General features: G+C 62.1%; 3 protein-coding genes across 3 annotated transcripts; all 3 read left to right on the top strand.

The window, feature by feature from the left end:
• The first annotated feature begins 102 nt into the window (after window positions 1-102).
• On the top strand, window positions 103-3138 carry LOC136372959 (lysosomal acid glucosylceramidase-like). Its single transcript, XM_066337858.1, has 10 exons — window positions 103-312; window positions 591-782; window positions 857-1003; window positions 1093-1226; window positions 1303-1475; window positions 1576-1810; window positions 1940-2164; window positions 2248-2411; window positions 2556-2681; window positions 2775-3138. Exons 1-10 carry the CDS (start codon window positions 246-248, stop codon window positions 2875-2877), a joined length of 1566 nt encoding a protein of 521 aa, XP_066193955.1. The 5' UTR covers window positions 103-245; the 3' UTR covers window positions 2878-3138.
• LOC136372957 (lysosomal acid glucosylceramidase-like) lies at window positions 2888-10722 on the top strand. The gene is given in 13 exon segments (XM_066337856.1): window positions 2888-3389; window positions 6462-6580; window positions 6925-6949; window positions 6952-7032; window positions 7240-7431; window positions 7507-7653; window positions 7830-7963; window positions 8307-8479; window positions 8580-8814; window positions 9561-9785; window positions 9854-10017; window positions 10098-10223; window positions 10298-10722. Coding segments are annotated over 13 exon segments (2229 nt in total). The 3' UTR covers window positions 10404-10722.
• A 1961-nt stretch (window positions 10723-12683) lies between these two features.
• Window positions 12684-17255, top strand: LOC136372958 (lysosomal acid glucosylceramidase-like). The gene is made up of 11 exons (XM_066337857.1): window positions 12684-13291; window positions 14202-14316; window positions 14442-14633; window positions 14710-14856; window positions 14988-15121; window positions 15581-15753; window positions 15854-16091; window positions 16171-16395; window positions 16485-16648; window positions 16739-16864; window positions 16945-17255. Exons 1-11 carry the CDS (start codon window positions 12893-12895, stop codon window positions 17051-17053), a joined length of 2022 nt encoding a protein of 673 aa, XP_066193954.1. The 5' UTR covers window positions 12684-12892; the 3' UTR covers window positions 17054-17255.

Here is a 17255-nt window from a genome sequence, read left to right as displayed (position 1 = left end):
AACCGGGACCGCCTGCGCGTCTCGGAGAGGCGGCGGGGGAAGCGACCTCGTGCCCACGCGGTTATCCCGGTTCGCGATCCCAGAACCGGCGCGGGGGAAGGGCCGGGGCCAGGCCCGCCCAGAGTCGGTGCCGTTCCTGCACCGGGTGTGGGCGGGACGGGCTGCCCGGGCGCCCTTAAAGGCAAAGCCGGCGGCGGCCCCGGTGCTGCAGGGCCGGCTCCGAGCGCACCGGGAGCGGCGGGGCCATGGGGGCCGTCGGTGCCCTGTTCTGGCGGCTGCTGCTGGTGCTGCTGGCCGTGCACCGGGCCGCAGGTGAGCGAGGGAGACCCGGGGGTACGCGGTGAGTGGAGGGGACGGGGTCCCCGGGCGGCCTGGGACGCCCGCTGGATCGGAATGGGGGGGAGAGAGAATACCTTGGGACTCCGTGCGTGGGGATGCCCGGGGGTTCTCTGGGCTCTGGAGGCAGCGTGGAGCTCGGGAGGCGCCGAGGTGAGGAGCTCGGGGGCAGTGGCGTCACCCCCGGCACGGGCGGGAGAGCTGGCAGGGACACGTCCCTGAGGCTGTCCCCACCACCCTGCCGTGCCCCCCAGGCGCCCGGCCCTGCAGCCCCAAGTACTTTGGCCGTGACGCCATGGTCTGTGTCTGCAACACCACGTACTGTGACACGCTGGACCCCCTGGTCCTGCCGGCCGTCGGCTCCTACATCAAGTATGAGAGCAGCAAGGCTGGGAAACGGCTGGAGCGGAGCGAGGGGAGATTCCAGCGCAGACTCTGTGCCCCAGGTACTGCCACGGGTGGCAGGGATGGGACGGACCCTGCTGCGACCCACCGTCATGCTGGGCTCCCCTCCCTGCAGATGTTGTCCTCAGCCTGGACACGACACAGCGATTCCAGAGGGTGAAGGGGTTTGGTGGTTCCATCACCGACGCGGCCGCCATCAACATCCTCTCCCTGCCGGAAAGAGCACAGGATCACCTGCTGCGCTCGTACTTCTCTGAGGAAGGTAGGATGTCAGGGAGACGGGTGGGATGGGGACAGAGACTATGGGTGCTGGCACGTCTTGGACACCTCATGTCCCGCTGTGCCTGGCAGGGCTGGAGTACAACCTCATCCGGCTCCCCATGGCCAGCTGCGACTTCTCCCTCCATGCCTACACCTATGATGACGTCCCCTACGACTACGAGCTCACCCACTTCAGCCTGCGAGATGAGGACACAAAGCTGAAGGCAAGCGGTGGGAGGGAGCAGGGTGGGGTGGAGGGTCACAGGGGAGCTGAGTCGGCCCCTGCACCTCCTCCTGCAGATCCCCCTCCTTCACCGAGCCTCAGCCATGAGCAAGCGGCCGCTGTCACTGTATGCCAGCCCCTGGACCTCCCCCACCTGGCTGAAGACCAGCGAGTCCTATGTGGGCAAGGGGACACTGAAGGGGCAGGCAGGGGACAGGTACCACAAGACCTGGGCCAACTACTTTGTACGGTGAGGACCAGCTGGGCCAGGGGACCAGGGCAATACCTGGAGGACTCTCAGTGGTGGCCCTGGGGACTCCTCATGGCTCACCCCTTCCCCCCCATACCAGGTTCCTGGATGAATATGCCAAGCACAATGTGACCTTCTGGGCAGTGACAGCAGAAAATGAACCCACGGCTGGGCTGATCAACAACTACCCCTTCCAGTGCCTGGGCTTCACAGCTGAGCAGCAGCGGGATTTCATTGCTCAGGACCTGGGCCCAGCACTGGCCAACAGCTCCCACCGTGTCCAGCTCATCATCCTGGACGACAACCGGCTCCACTTGCCACACTGGGCCAGAGTGGTGAGTGTGCTGGGGGGATGTGCCATCGTGGTGACCCGGGGCAGAGCCCCTGTCCCTGTGGGGGGCTTGGGTGCTCCATCCTCTGGGCCTCTGGCTCTGCCCCATGACACTGACTCTTGTCCCTGCTAGGTGCTGGAGGATGAGAAGGCAGCTCGCTACGTCCATGGCATCGGCATCCACTGGTACCTGGACTTCATCGGTCCCATACAGGACACAGTGTTGCCCACTCACGAGCTCTTCCCTGACTACTTTATCCTGGCCACGGAGGCGTCCATCGGGGCCCATTTCTGGGAGCGGAATGTGATCCTGGGTTGCTGGGAGCGTGGCAACCAATACAGCCACAGCATCCTGATGGTGAGGCCTCTGTGTCTCCCTGTGTGCTGGGCCCTGGACAGGGTTGCTGGTGTTGGGCAGGCATCTGAAGTGTCCTGTTGCAGAATCTGAACCACTTTGTGGCTGGCTGGACTGACTGGAATGTGGCCCTGGATCTGGAGGGGGGCCCCAACTGGGTCAAGAACTATGTGGACAGCCCCATCATCGTGGACAGCAGTGAAGGCATCTTCTACAAACAGCCCATGTTCTACCATATGGGACACTTCAGGTGGGTCGGAGCCCACCACATGTGCTAATCTGCCTGGGCTCCAGCAACAGCTTGTCCTGAGAGGAGCAAGGCAAATTTGGCTTGAGAGGAGCACTCCTGGGGTCTGACTCTCACCCTGAGGTTGCTCCTCGTTTGTCTGTTCAGTAAATTCATCCCTGAGGGCTCCCAGCGCGTGGGGCTTGTTGCCTCCAGAGAGTCCAAGAAGACAGCGCTGGAGTACACGGCGTTCCTGCGCCCCGACGGGGCTGTGGTCGTGGTGGTTCTGAACCGGTGGGTGATGCAGCCCGACCCCTGTGTGGGACCCCATCCCACTGGGCCCTGTGTGGGTGCTGTAGGCCTGACCCCTCTGTTCTTGCCCCCCAGGTCCCTACAGGACATCAGCTTCGGGCTGGCGGACACCGTTGGCCTCATTGCCACCGTGGCTCCGGCCAATTCCATCCAGACCTACGTGTGGCAGCGGAAGTGATGGGGCTGAGATGCCCACGGCCGGCCAGGGGCTGGACACAGCTGGCCCAGATGTGCAGCCCCAGGTGCCCGCGGGCTCGGGCTGGGGCATGTGGAGGGAGTGGCTCCCTGGGGCCACGGTGGAGCTGGAGTGGGCTGCGGGCCCGGGAGGCCGTGCATGTGCAGGAGGGCTGGGGGCACCAGTGCCCCTCAGGGTGGAGACCCCACAGGCTGTGAATGCTGTGTTCTTCTGTTCTGGCATTAAACACGGATGCTGCCTTGATGTCTGCTGCTGGAAGAGAAACGTCTGGGTCCCTCCCCCGCTCCTGGGCACTGTGGCTGGGTGCCACCCCGGCATGGAGCCTGCTGGAGTCTGGCGAGCAGTGCAGAGCATCGTGGGGCAGCCCCTCTCCCTGCCGGCCCCCTGCCCACCTCAGCTCCCCGTGAGGCTCACCCTGCTGAGAGATGCTCCAGGCACGAGTCTTCTCCCAGTTCCAAGCGTACGCTGCCTGGCTGGGGCTGAGCAGAGCCCAGGTGTGCTCCTGCTGCCTTTGCAGACAGGTTTTAGGACCTACAAGTGGCTCAGGATTCACCCTGAATCAGATGCTCTGGATGTGCTGCATCAGGAGCAGGGACAAAGCACTCCCCCCTTGATGGAAGGGCTGAGCAGGATTGCGGCCAAACTTTAGCTTTCTGTGCTTTTCCTGCCAATCTGGAGCCACTTGCAGTCTGATGTCAGGCCAGGGGCTGTGTGGGTCATGTCTCTCCCAGACCAAGGCCCCTGAGGCCAGGACTGGAGGCAGGGCCAGCTTCAGGAGAATAGCAGCATGGGGTCCCGGGGTCCCAGTCACTTCTGGCTGAGGTCAGGGCAGTGCCAGCTGCTCCTGGGACTTTTCTGGGAAGAGGGACAGGCTGCAGCAGCCCTGCCTGGAGCCTGCTGTTCCCTATGGGGGCTGACTGAGGGGTCCCCACTGTGGCGAGGAGGGTGTGGGGTGCACCAGGGGCTCAGCACCCACCACAGATCTGGGGTGGCTTGAGCAAGCGGGGACAGGACCGGGAGTGGGTGGAGTGTGGGCACACCCAGGAAGGAGGGAGGGAGCTGGCAGAGTGTGAGAGCAGGAGATTAGGGCAGGGAGGTCATAATTCCAGGGCGAGGAGGGCGTTGGGGCCGATCCGTGCAGGCGGGATGTGCCCAGGGGTGCTGTCAGGACTGACAGCCCCAGTGCTGCGTGGGCCGAGCACAGCCCAGGCGTGGTCAGTGAGTGACGGTGTCACCCTGGGACACTGGCATGCCACGGAGCCACAGGGATGCTGCTCCTGGGACCTCGCAGCTCCGGGGAGTACCGCCAGAGTCCTGGGGAGAGCACCCTGCTCCTGCCCCGAGGCTGTTGGTGTTTGTCCACAAGAGGGAAATGTTTCTCCAGGATCATAACTACAGCAAAGTCCCATCCCCATCACCCTGCTCCCAGCATCCCACTCCCGGTGCAGGGCTGCTCCCCCACCTGTTTCTGACTTACCTGCCCTGGTGCTAACAGCCGGTGGCCGGATGCTGAATCACTCTGGTCCACGTGCCCTCCTCGTCCCTGCACTCGGTTCAGTGCTGAAGGACTGACTGGCTCTGGGATAAACGTAGCGGGGGCGAATCTTCCGACGTCGCTGGGCTTGGCTTGGCTCATTAATTCTTGTGCAAAGCCTCGGCTTGTTTGGAGCTCACAGTGATTGGGGGCTACTGGGGTCCCAGAGCAGCTGGCCTGGAGCCAGTGAGCACTGTGAAGACTGTCCCCACATGCTCTGGGCCAGGGTCCCGCTGCTGGGAAGGAGTGATGCCACACTGAGGCTCTTTGGCATCAGTGTTTACAGAGTTATGATCCCCAGAAAGGTGACTCAGCCCGGTTCCATGTCCCTGGCTCTCCATCCACACTGTCCTGGCTTAGGGACAAAATTCACCCTCTGGCACCTCTGGTGGCTCCTTTGACCCCGTGTCCTTGACCCCATCCCAGAACAAACCCACCTGTGCTCTGCAAAGGATAGTCACACGATGTCACGAGGCCCCTGCTCACTGTATTTGGAGATTGGCTGCAAGAAGCAGCTTTGGGGGCTTGGTGGGGCTGCCTGGTATCTGCTGTGCCAGCAGCTTCATGCAAGGCGTTGCCCGGCCCCTGGGTCTCACTTTTCCTGCTCAGCAGGACACACTTATCAGCTGATGTTGATAAGGATGAGCGGATGAGCTCCAGCAGCCTCCGCAGTGTTTTGTTTCCAGGAGCTGTGGGACCTGAGCCAGCTGGGGGGCTGCGGCTGATGCGGGGCAGGAGGACCTGAACCTTGGAATGGGAAAGGGTAAGCGGGGCCATCCTGGATGGCTGGAAGCGAGCTTGGAGGTGGCTGATTGCCTTAGGAGCTATTAATCCCTCCCCAAAATTGGGGCTCATTAGCCTGGGTGTAGCAGTCTGGTCACACCTTAATCACGCTTGAGGTGGGAGATCCACAGCGCAGCGGGACAGGGACAGGAGCTCTCTCCTGGGGCACCTGTTTGCCCCATGATGTGTAACCAGGGGCTAGGTAGCCCCATTTGTCCCAGCCCCAGTGGCAGCTGGCCCAGGTGTCGCATGGCTCAGCTCCCACTAGAGGTGTGGAACTGTGGCAGGGCAGTGCTGGGGGTAGGAAAAACTTTGATGAATTGAATTGCCCCAGAGCTGCATCTGATATGCCAGAAACGGAGAAAATTAGTCATGAAGTGTTGCTCCACCCATGGAGGCAAAGCTAACGGAGTGGTTTAACCCTGTGCAGGGGAGCCCTGACCTGGTGATTGATGCTCCAGGCCAGCAGCAGCAGAGCTGTGGCTGGGGTTTGGCCACTCTCCATTCCCTGGGCCTCCTCTGTGTGGAGATGCCGAGGATGTCCCCACAGTGATGGGTACATGTCCACAGGAGTGGGAACATCCTGGGGGATGGGACCAGGTGAGGTCTGCATGCCCAGGTGAGCTGGCCCAGTTCAGCCTTGGCTCGCTGGGCTGGAGGGTCACTCTTGGAGAGGCAGGGAGTGCTACAGGAGCACCAGAGCTGGACTTCACTCCTGGTGTGGTGTTGGGACAGCAGGGTTCCCTTTGAGGGTCCAGCTGCTGTTGTTGACAGCTGGAGTGCAGCCCTGCTTGCCCGGGGCTGTTGCCCATTTGCTGTCACTGCTGTCACTGCTGTCACTGCTGTTGCCTTCCCCCAGCACGTGCTGAGCTGGGAAGAGTGATGCCAAAGGCTTGGGCAGGGAATGTCAACAGCCCCAGCTCCCTTGTGGCCACCTCCATGGTGCACTGAGCTGTGCAGCCACACTCACTGAACTTGCCTGGGTGTCCTGGACCCTCCTGTGCTGAGTGCACGGCCCCGTGGCTCCTGGGGGGCAGTGGGGTGGCAGACAGGGAGAAGTGGGTATTCCAGGTCCCCAGCAGGACAGCCAGCCGTGCCACGAGCCTGCCCTTGGCTCTGCTGGGCTCCCAGGGGCTCATCCAGACCCTGCCTGACAAAGAAAGGAACCGGCTGTTCCAGCAAGGATGGCAGTGGGCTCTCAGTTCTGCCCCTGTGACACCTCCTTGTGCTGACTGAACCTTTCACTCAGGGACAGCTGCCAGCACCATGTCCCTGTCCCTCCTTGGCACGGCGGCGGAGGGCGAAGGAGACCCGGCGCTCCGCAGCCCCACGGCGAGGAGATGCACGGCGGTCCGCGCCCGGGGGCAGGTACGGGGCGGGAGGAGGGCAAGGAGGAGCTGTGGGGGTGGGAGAGGGTGTGCTGCTGAGGGAGGTCTCCGAGCAGCTCCCTGTAAAGGCGAAGTGGGGAGGGCTGGAGCCGCTGAGGAGGAGGAGGAGGGCTGGCGGCAGCGGAGGTCGGGAGCAGCTGGGGTGAAGGCGGGTGGGGTGTGAGCTCCTGGGAGGGATGGACCCTCCCCAACCTACCTGCAAGATGAGGGTGTTTGCGGAGGATGGAGCAGGAGCTCCATGGCGCTGGAAGGAGGAACACGGGCCGAGGAGATGGGGCCGATCCCTCCATCCCCCTGCCTTGGCTGAAGGTGTCTCCGCCGCAGGTGCTGCTCCCTGGGACCTGCCAGAGCTTGGGGAACGCGGAAGGGCCATGTGGGCTGTCGGCATCCTGGGCTGGCTGCTGCTGCTGGTGCCGGTGTCCCAGGTGACAGGTGAGCGCGGGGACGCCGCGGGGGTGACAGCGGGGCTTGGGCACCCTGGGGCAAGGACAGGAGCCGTGGGGCAGCGCGGAGCTGGGTGCCCGGGAGGTGCCGGAATGCCGGGCACGGAGACAATGGCATCGCCCCGGGGCAGGCGGGAGAGCAGACAGGGACACGTCCCTGAGCCGGCAGCCACCTCCACCCTCCCATGTCTCCCAGGTGCCCGACCCTGCATCGCCAAGGATTTTGGCCACGGCTCACTGGTCTGTGTCTGCAATGCCACATACTGTGACACTCTGGACCCCCTGGTCCTGCCAGCTCCTGGCTCCTATGTCAAGTACGAGAGCAGCAAGGCTGGCAAGCGGCTGGAGAGGAGCGAGGGGAGATTCCAGAGCAGTCTGCGCAGCCCAGGTAGCGCCACGGGTGGGTGGCGGTGCCACCGCAGGACCCCCAGGCACCACGGACTGAGCCGGGCTCTTCCCGCAGGGCTGCTGCTGACGCTCAACATCTCCGCGCTGTACCAGCACGTGAAGGGCTTCGGCGGGTCCCTGTCTGATGCTGCTGCCATGAACATCCTGAAGCTGTCACAGCCAGCCCAGGACAACCTGCTGCGCTCCTACTTCTCTGAGAGTGGTGAGCAGTGAGAGCACGGCAGTGTGAGCACCAGATTGTGGGTGCAGATACCAGGCAGCCCCACCAAGCCCCTAGATTGTGGGGTCACCAGAGGTGGCTGTGCCTGTCCCTGCTGCAGGGACAACGTCACCCGAATGCCTGCTCCGGTGCCGCTTGATGCTTTTCCTGCTCCTCAGGGATTGAGTACAACCTCATCCGGGTCCCCATGGCTTGCAGTGACTTCTCCGTGCGCCCCTACAGCTACGATGATGTCCCCAACGACTACGAGCTGAAGCACTTCAGGCTGGTGGACGAGGATGTGAAGATGAAGGTGGGAAGCTGAAGCTACTGCCATCAGCACCTTGTCCCCTGTCGCGCCGGAGCTCCTGCATGTGCTGGGACCCCCAGGACGTGCTGCTGCTGAGCCCTGCACACCGTGGCAGGGTGCATGGGGACAGCCTGTGGGAGCTGGCACCTCCTCCAGGGCACGTCCTGGCGCATCCCAGCTGTCACTGGCAGGGTGAGGAGCCAAGGTGCTGTGCCATGGGGTGGTGCTTGCCAGCCACCAGTCCCTGCTGAGGTCCCTTGAGTTCTCCCCTTCCTCGCATGCTGGGCCCTGTGGTTTTGGGGAGGTGCAGCTGGAGCTGACCCTGTCCCTCTGCCCCCTCCCACAGATTCCCCTCCTGCGCCGAGCTTTGGCCATGAGCAAGCGACCGCTGTTGCTGTTTGCCAGCCCCTGGACCGCTCCAGCCTGGATGAAGAGTAACGGGGATGTCCGTGGGAAAGGGACTCTGAAGGGGAAGGCAGGGGACAAGTACCACAAGACCTGGGCCAACTACTTCATCAAGTACTGTCTCTGGAGCCAGGCTGGGATGGACAGCGGGAGGATCGGGGCGTGGGGTGGGGGGCACAGCACAGCTGATTCTGCCCCCTCTTCTCTGCACCAGGTTCCTGGATGAATATGCCAAACACAACGTGACCTTCTGGGCAGTGACGGCACAGAACGAGCCATTAGCAGGGCTCTTCACGCCCCCCCAGGCCCCCACCATCGCCTTCACGGCGGCACAGCAGCGTGACTTCATCGCCCAGGACCTGGGCCCCGCGCTGGCCCGCAGCGCCCACCGCACACGGCTCCTCACGCTCGACGACCAGCGCATCCACCTCCCACACTGGGCCAAAGTGGTGAAGAGCAGCGCCCCTTCCTTCCCCTCCGCCTCGCGCCCCAGCCCCAGGCTTTGTTGGAAAGGGAGCCAGCGGCCTCTCCCAGCCCTAGAGAGTGGGAGCAAACCGGGTCTGCTGGAGTGAGAGCCGGCTCCTTCCAGAGTGGCCGCCTCCGCGTGTGCCCGGCGGGAGTGAGGACAGGAGGTGGCACCCCCATCCTGGATCCCTGGATCCTGGCAGTGCTGCTGGACACCAGCACCTTTTCTGGGCAAAGTTTTGGCTGATTTGGTTTCCCCTCACAATGCTGCACGGGCTGTTTGGGGGAATTGCCTTAAACTAGAAAGTAAAAGAAAGTGAAACGTGGTCCTGCCCCAGCCACAAGCCAGGCAGCGTGCTCTTCCTTTGCCATCAGCCACGGCATGGCTGCAGGGCTGGACCACCCCAGGGGAAGGTGGAGGGAAGAACAGGCAGCAGCAGAGCCAGGTGGGGGGCAAGGGGCGTAGTTTGCCCACCAAGGAATAAAACCTGTGCTCCACTCCCTTGGCATTGCACCCAGTTAGGTGCCAAGGCCATGTCGGGGCACCAGATCCATGCTAGGGTGGAACACTGCAGGTAGGGGGCTGCAGGTGGGGTGGGCTGTGGTGCCCATGGGAGGGGACAAGAGGTGGCCCAAGAGAGACCACACTGGCACATGGAGTCCAAGTGTTCATCCCTGCAGGCTTCAGGCATGGGTGGCCTCTGTGTGAGGTGTCTCCTTTGCTCCCTAGGTCCTGGGAAATGCCACAGCTGCCCGTTACGTGGCTGGCCTGGCAGTCCACTGGTACCTGGATGCCATCGTCCCGCCTGGCTGCAGCCTGGAGGCCACCCACAAGCTCTTCCCTGACCATTTCCTCCTCTACACAGAGGCCTGCACTGGCTTCTTCATGTTCCGCTTCGCCGTGTCCCTGGGCTGCTGGGAGCGGGGGGACCACTACAGCTACAGCATCCTGACGGTACGACCCCCACACTGCCCTCCCAGGGCTGGGGGGAGCCCTGCTCAGCCCCTTCCCTGCCCCCCCAGGTCATGAACCACTTTGTGTCTGGTTGGACTGACTGGAACCTGGTCTTGGATCTGGAGGGAGGCCCCAACTGGGTCAAGAACTTTGTGGACAGCCCAGTCATCGTGGATGGCAGCAAGGATGTTTTCTACAAGCAGCCCATGTTCTACCACCTAGGGCACTTCAGGTGGGTCACAGGGGGGGCTCAGGTGCTGCTGCCAGCCCCAGACCAGAGGCAGAACCCCTCTCATGATCCTCTCTCCATAGCAAGTTCATCCCTGAGGGCTCCCGGCGGGTGGGGTTGCACAGCAGCCGCCGCTGCCTCCTCTGCAAGCTGGAGCACGTGGCCGTCCTGCGCCCCGATGGTGCCCTTGTCCTGGTGGTCCTCAACAGGTCAGCCCAAGCAGAGACGGGGGTGATGCTCAGCCCTGGCTGTGCTGACCTGCTCAGCCCCTCTTGCTCTCCAGGTCTGGCCGGGATGTGCCATTTGGAATCCGGGATCCTGCCATGGGGTTCATCGAGACTGTGGCTCCAGCCCACTCCATCCAGACCTACCTGTGGCAGCAGGAGTGATAACCAGGGGAGTGCTGGGGGCCTCTGGACGCTCCAGAGGTCAAGTGTTCCTCCACCCTTTCCAGCATCCCTCAAGGTGGGAGCAGATGATGACCCATTGCCGGGGGTGCAGCCCCTGCACGAGGGGCTCCACGTGCTCCTGGCACTGCGCTCTGGCCGGGCCTGCTGCTTCCCAGCTTCCCCTCTCTCCCGGCACTTCCCATCCCCCTGGAAGTTCCCTCTGCACTGTCTCCTGGACCACACTTCCACACGTGGCCCCCTTGAAACCTTTGCGTGTGTCACGGGCGCCAAGTAAAGCCATGACGCGCTCCCTCTGGAATGCGCCGTTCCCGTCAGCGTTTCCTCTACGCGCTCGGAAATCGCTCGGTTTTCCTCGGCGGGGCCAGGGGTGCCCCGGGGGCTCCGGCCCCCGTGGCCTGCGGGTGGCTCCTTGTTTATCCCTGCAGCTGGAGCCTCCGCCGCTGCCAGCCCTTGATTCATTCCATATGTGCCGTTGGTTTTCCCCAGCCTGCTTTTTTGGGGGAACTTTTTTAAAAAATCCAAATGTCAGACGCTGTCGGAAAGGCAGAGTAAATGCTATCAGTGTCCCCATCCACCAAAGCTTATGGACAAATCAGGCTGGTGCCACCTCTCCAGGGTGGCCTCTGGACAGAGTCGCCTCTATTCTGGCTGTGGCCAACACCAGCCACAGCCCGCAATGACCTCCCCGTCCTGTTTGCTTTCCCTAAATACTAGTTACAGTATTCCCTGTGCCTTTGGGAACGTTACCAGCATCTTTGAAGTACAGGAATGAGAAAGCCAGAGCTCTCCTTGGCCAATGCCCCTGTGTGAGAGCCACGGAACTGCTGAGGTTGGGGAAAATGAAAAAACCCAGAGGCTTTACAGCTGGTTTATTGGAGTGTGGTGTGAAGGTGGCACTGGGCTCCATCCCAGGCCTGTTCATGGAGCACATCAGCCTGTCCTGTGCTTTTATGCATGTTCCTGGGGAATGCTGGCTCCAACAGCAGCTGGGTTGGGCTGCCTGTGCTTAGAATCATAGAATCCTTGAGGTTGGAAAAGGCCTCGAAGATCATCAAGTCCAACCATTCTCCCAGCACTGCCAAGGCCAGCCCTAAATCGTGTCCCCAAGTGCTCCATACACATTTGTTAAATCTCTCCAGGGATGGTGACTCCACCACTGCTCCAGGCAGCTGATGCCAGGGCTAGACAGTCCTGTCCATGAAGAAACTTTCTTTAATATTCAACCTAAACCTGTCCTGGGAAATGTCACAGCTTTCCTGATGCAACTTGAGGCCATTTCCTCTCGTCCGGTCCCTTGCTCCCCGTAAGCAAAGCCTAACCCCCACCTGGCTGCACCTTCCTGTCAGGGAATTGTGCAGAGCCAGAAGACTCCCCCTGAGCCTCCTTTACTCCAGGATGAGCCCCCTTCCCCAGCTCCCTCAGCCTTTCCTGGTGCTCCAGACCCTTCCCAGCCCCACTCCCTTCTCTGGACATGCTCCAGCCCCTCAATGTCCCTCTTGTCATAAGGGGCACAGAACTGACCCCCAGGACTAGAGGTGTGACATCACCAATGCCCAGCACAGGGTCACCACCCTTGTCCTGCTGTCACACTGTCCCTGATACCTTGGGAATGTCCTTTCCAAGGGACATTTGGCCTTGGCTGTGCTGGGACGGCACATACAGAGCCCTCAGCCCGGCGTGCAGAAGTGCTCAGGGATAAGTGTGCAGGGAAAGGCTTTGGCCCAGCCCCTCTGGGCTGGCTCCTGCATGTTTGGAACCGCAGCTGCTGCAGGATGGTGCCTTCCCTCCCTGTTGAAAAGCCAGCTGGGAAACAGAGGGATGCAACATCCCCGGCAGTGGGTGCGCGGGGTGAGGCTGGAGGAACCACCCCCATCATCCCCACTGCCTGCAGCAAATGCTGGGGGATCCCTTCTCTGGGGGCGGCAGGAGGAGCGGGCCCTTGGGTGGGGGGGACTGTCACCCTGGGTCAGGGGCTGTGGTCACTGTGTGGAGGACCGTGGTCCCTGGGTGGGGGTCTGCCTCCCTGGCCACCCTCACCAGCTGCCCCAAGGGGACCCGGGGGCAGATGCCACTCCCCCCGTGCCTCTGCCCTCCTCCTGTTTCTCCTGCGGAGCAGATGCCTGCAATTAGGAAGGTTCCCAAATTAGACGGTGTGGAGCCCAGACTTGTTTTGCAGATGATAAACTGCAGCAGGCGGCTCCACCCAGCCCGCTGCGGCGTGGGGCTCTGGCGTGGGGGGCACGGCGGGGACCGGGGGACCGGGGCGGGGACCGGGGGACCGGGGCGGGCAGCGCCTGCAGCCCCCGCTGTGCCCATCGCCCGCAGAGCCAGCAGGAGGGGTCGGGGATCGCTGCGTGACCGTCTGCTGCCTCTGCCCGTGCCAGGAAAGGTCCTGGAGCAGCCACAAACGGGACACGGGTCATGGCAGTGGCAGTGGCCGTGGCAAAGCCGAACTGCTGCCGGGTGGGATGAGCAGGGACCCTGGGTGGGCACAGCCGGCCCTGCCCTGCCCGAGGTGTCCCAGGGACACAGGGCTGGTCCCGTGGGGCTCTACCCAAGGGCAGGCCTGGCTGTGGGGGGTGATGGAGACACTTGGGGAGCTGCTGAGCATCCTCCCCTCCCCAGCTTCCCTCTGGCCACTGGAACAGGTTTCAGGAGACCTTTGCAAATGCTGTGGTGTGTGGAAAGCGCATTGGAGCCAAGTTGCAAAATCATCCCCAGGCTCCTCTTCAAACACAGAGTCCCATGAGCTGGCCCATTCCAAACTCACCTTTCCTGCTCCGCCAGACGTGTCACCTCCCACCAGGCACAGCCAGGACACAGGTCCCACTGCCACAGAGACGCAGCGAGAGGTGGTTTGGCAGCAGGTGAGTCCCCTGGATCCGAGGTGGCTTCAGCAGGTGGGAATGGGGATAGAGATGGGGGTAGGGATGGGCATGGGACAGCCCTGGGCAGCAGGACCATGCTGAGGCCATGCCCTGGCCAAGCTGGGCATCATTCCCAGGCAGGGAATGGGAGACCGTGGAGGTGGGGACAGCTGCCTGGCCCCACTCCACATCCCACAAGATCTCAGGGAGCAGCAAGATGGCATCACCCCACCCTGGCAGAGGTCCCCAGGTGTCCTCAGTCTGGCACCAGGGTCCGGAGGCTTGGAGGTGGCTCCTCCTGTGCCCTCACAGAGAGGCTCCTTGCCCAGCACCATGGGAAGGACAGGACCTGCATAGAACAGGGGAATGTGGGACTCTCCATGCCAGGGGCTTGAGCCCCAAACCATCTGGATGTCACACATGTGACATTGGGAGTGTGGAGCTGTTTGCTCCTAGCCGTGGCTCGGGAGGCACTGGGGATCCGTGGGGTGATGCAGCGTGACATGACATAGCACGGCACAGCTGTGGAACAAGTGGGGAGGGAGGAGTGGGAGGGAGTTGATGGGAGTGAACAAAGTTGCTGGATACAGCCAGCGTGGGCAGCTGGGAACAGTGTGCTGGTGGGGTGGCTCACACCTGGGCACTGCCCACACCTGGGGGGCTGCACCCCCACCTGGGGCATAGCTGGAACTGTTGATAGACTCTGGAGGGATGGGAGGGAAGGTGAGTGCTGTGCTGGAGCAGTGAGCAGAGGGCAGGACAGGCTTAGCCCTGCCAGGGGGGTCTAGTGGTCCCCAAAGTCCCTGGGCAGAAGGATGATGCTGGGGCTCTCCTTGCCCTGTGTCTGTCCCTGCATGGGGCTGGGTCAGGCTGAGAAGCTCTGGGTGCTGACACCTCCCCCTGCTTCCAGCTCCAGTGTGTCCATCGGCATCGTCTGAGCCACTGCAGCAAAGGTGCCATGGGACCAGGCTGTGCCAGTGTCCTGGGCTGGCTCCTGCTGGCACAGGCGGCCCTGCAGGCCACAGGTACGTGTTGGCACATGTCCCTGGGCTTTGGAGGGTGGTGGATTTGGGGTCTGTCATGGGGCAAAGGGATGAGCTGGGCTCCTCCCACAGCCCTTGGTGCCCACCCAGTCTTTCCTCTGCTCCAGGTGGCCGTCCCTGCGATGCCAAGGATTTTGGGCACGGCTCACTGGTCTGTGCCTGCAGTGCCACGTACTGTGACACGCTGGACCCCCTGGTCCTGCCGGCCCCCGGCTCCTATGTCAAGTATGAGAGCAGCAAGGCTGGGAAACGGCTGGAGAGGAGTGAGGGGAGCTTCCAGCACAATGCCAAGAGCCCAGGTACCACCCTGGCTGCACCTGCTGTGACAGAGTCTGTTCTGCATGGAAGGGATGATGACACTGTGTGTCCCCACAGATTTCCACCTCACCCTGGACACAGCACAGAGGTACCAGAAGGTGAAGGGGTTTGGTGGCTCCATCACTGATGCAGCTGCCATCAACATCCAGTCTCTGTCCAAGGACGCCCAGAACCACCTGCTGCGCTCCTACTTCTCTGAGGAAGGTGAGCCCGGGGCAGGCAATGCTGTTGGGTGGTAGAGCTGTGGTCTGGCTGCTGAGATTTCTGAGGGGCTGGAGGATCTGGACCCCCAAATGCAACTCGAGTATGCCCATCACCACCTGCCCTGTCCTCAGGCATTGAGTACAACCTGGTGCGTGTGCCCATGGCCAGCACTGACTTCTCCGTCCGCCTGTACACCTACGCTGATGCCGAGGGTGACTTTGAGCTGAGGCACTTCAACCTGATGGAAGAGGACACGCACATGAAGGTGAGTCCTGCAGGAAGAGTCTGAGGGACTGGATCTGCTGCCTGGATAGGGTGGGATGGGATGGGATGGGATGGGATGGGATGGGATGGGATGGGATGGGATGGGATGGACAGAGGATGGGATGGGATGGACAGGGGATGAAAAGGAGGTCCTTCCTGCTGATTAGGAGGGAGAACCTTCCACCTGGGTGGGAGAAAGGACAGGATGGGACATGATGGGATGGAATGAAATGAAATAGGAAGAGGAAGGTGAGCACTTCTAATGGGGAGGGAGAAGACTCATCCTTACACCTGGGTGGGATGGGATGGGATCGGATGGGATAGGATGGGACGGAACAAGATGGAATGGGGAAAGGGAGCACCTCCCTGCTTCTGGGGAGGGAGATGACTCCTCCTGCTCCCTGCACTGCCAGCACTGGGACAGACCTGGAGAGCTCTGTGCCATCCCACTTCTCCCTAGATCCCCATCCTCCAAGCAGCCCAGGCAGTGGCCAAGAGGCCGCTGTCACTGTACGCCAGCCCCTGGACCTCCCCGGTCTGGATGAAGACAAATGGAGCAATGACAGGGAGGGGAACACTGAAGGGCAGCCCTGGGGACAAGTACCACCGGGCCTGGGCCAAGTACTTCATCCGGTGAGGGGCCACGGGAGTGTGGTGGGAGCTGGGGATGCCACACCTGGAGCTAGGGCTGGCACAGGTGTAATGAGACCATTCACCATCTACCCCACACCAGGTTCCTGGATGAATACGCCAAGCACAACCTGACCTTCTGGGCGGTAACGGCAGGGAACGAGCCCACGGCTGGTGAGATCATCTTCTACCCCTTCCAGTGCCTGGGCTTCTCCCCTGAGCACCAGCGGGACTTCATTGCCCAGGACCTGGGCCCGGCGCTGGCCAACAGCTCCCACCGCCATGTCCAGCTCATCATCCTGGATGACCAGAGGGTGATGCTGCCTTACTGGGCCGAGGTGGTGAGTGTCCGTAGCAGCTCTCCTGGCCCCACAGTAGATTTCCCAGCCCTGGACACTGGTGACCCTTTTCTCCTGCCAGGTTCTCAAAGACCCTGTGGCTGCTAGCTACATCAGTGGCATCGGCATCCACTGGTACCTGGATTTTCTGGCGCCCATCGATCTGACACTCTCCATCACCCATCACCTCTTCCCGAACTATTTCCTCCTCTCCACGGAGGCCTCCACAGGCTCCTACTTCTGGGAGCCCAGGGTGGTGCTGGGTGGCTGGGACCGTGGGAGCAAGTACAGCCACAGCATCCTGACGGTAGGGCCTGGTGGGAGCCATGGACACACCAGCCACCCTGACCAGCCCCTGGGTCTGCCTGTGGCTCAGTACCACCCCCTGCCCCGCAGAACCTCAATAACTACGTGACAGGCTGGACTGACTGGAACCTGGCCCTGAACATGGAGGGAGGCCCCAACTGGAGCAAGAACTATGTGGACAGCCCCGTCATCGTGGACAGCAGCAAGGACGTCTTCTACAAGCAGCCCATGTTCTACCACCTGGGCCACTTCAGGTGTGTTGGGGCTACAGGCTGCTGGCTCCTGCCACAGGCTCCAGGTACCACATCCTAGGTACCAGACTCTGAACCTGCTTGTCCCCACAGCAAGTTCATCCCTGAGGGCTCACAGCGGGTGGGACTGGCCGTCTCCAAGAAGTGCCGCCGGTGTGACCTGGAGCACTCAGCTTTCCTGCGCCCTGACGGTGCCATTGTCCTGGTGGTGCTGAACCGGTGAGTGGCTCAGTTCTGATCTCCAGTAAAACGCCCCACTGACCCCACTGAGCCCCCCTCTCCTCTTGCTTTCCCCACAGCTCCCCCATGGACGTGTCCTTTGGGATCTCCGACCCGCGCGTCGGCTTCATCGAGGCTGTGGCTCCCAGCGATTCCATCCAGACGTTCCTCTGGAAGCAGCCAGCCTAATGTGGCCACAGCAGGCAGAGGAGTGAGGTGCCAGTGCCAGGAACGTGGTGCTGGTGGCAGCTTGGAGAGAAGACTCCGATGGGGCTGGGGCTGCAGCACAGCCCCTGCAGCTCCCTGAGCCACAGGGGACCTGCTTGACCCCAGGGCTGCAATGCCTGTGCTTTTCTAGATGTTTTCATAAAATAAACAGGTTTTCTACAAA

Source organism: Sylvia atricapilla, chromosome 30 (genome assembly GCF_009819655.1).
Source record: "Sylvia atricapilla isolate bSylAtr1 chromosome 30, bSylAtr1.pri, whole genome shotgun sequence".
Classification (NCBI taxonomy): Eukaryota; Metazoa; Chordata; class Aves; order Passeriformes; family Sylviidae; genus Sylvia; species Sylvia atricapilla.
Note: the sequence above shows the minus strand (reverse complement) of the source record. Positions and strands in the feature narration are given on the sequence as shown.

Bases quoted from the DNA above. Each gene is read 5' to 3' on its own strand.
- LOC136372959 (XM_066337858.1), top strand. From the start codon at position 246: ATGGGGGCCGTCGGTGCCCTGTTCTGGCGGCTGCTGCTGGTGCTGCTG. The intron at 313-590 runs GTGAGCGAGGGA...CGTGCCCCCCAG, and splicing joins GGCCGTGCACCGGGCCGCAG to GCGCCCGGCCCTGCAGCCCC. The intron at 2,165-2,247 runs GTGAGGCCTCTG...GTCCTGTTGCAG, and splicing joins ACAGCCACAGCATCCTGATG to AATCTGAACCACTTTGTGGC.
- LOC136372958 (XM_066337857.1), top strand. From the start codon at position 12,893: ATGAGCAGGGACCCTGGGTGGGCACAGCCGGCCCTGCCCTGCCCGAGG. The intron at 13,292-14,201 runs GTGAGTCCCCTG...CCCTGCTTCCAG, and splicing joins GAGAGGTGGTTTGGCAGCAG to CTCCAGTGTGTCCATCGGCA. The intron at 15,754-15,853 runs GTGAGGGGCCAC...ACCCCACACCAG, and splicing joins TGGGCCAAGTACTTCATCCG to GTTCCTGGATGAATACGCCA.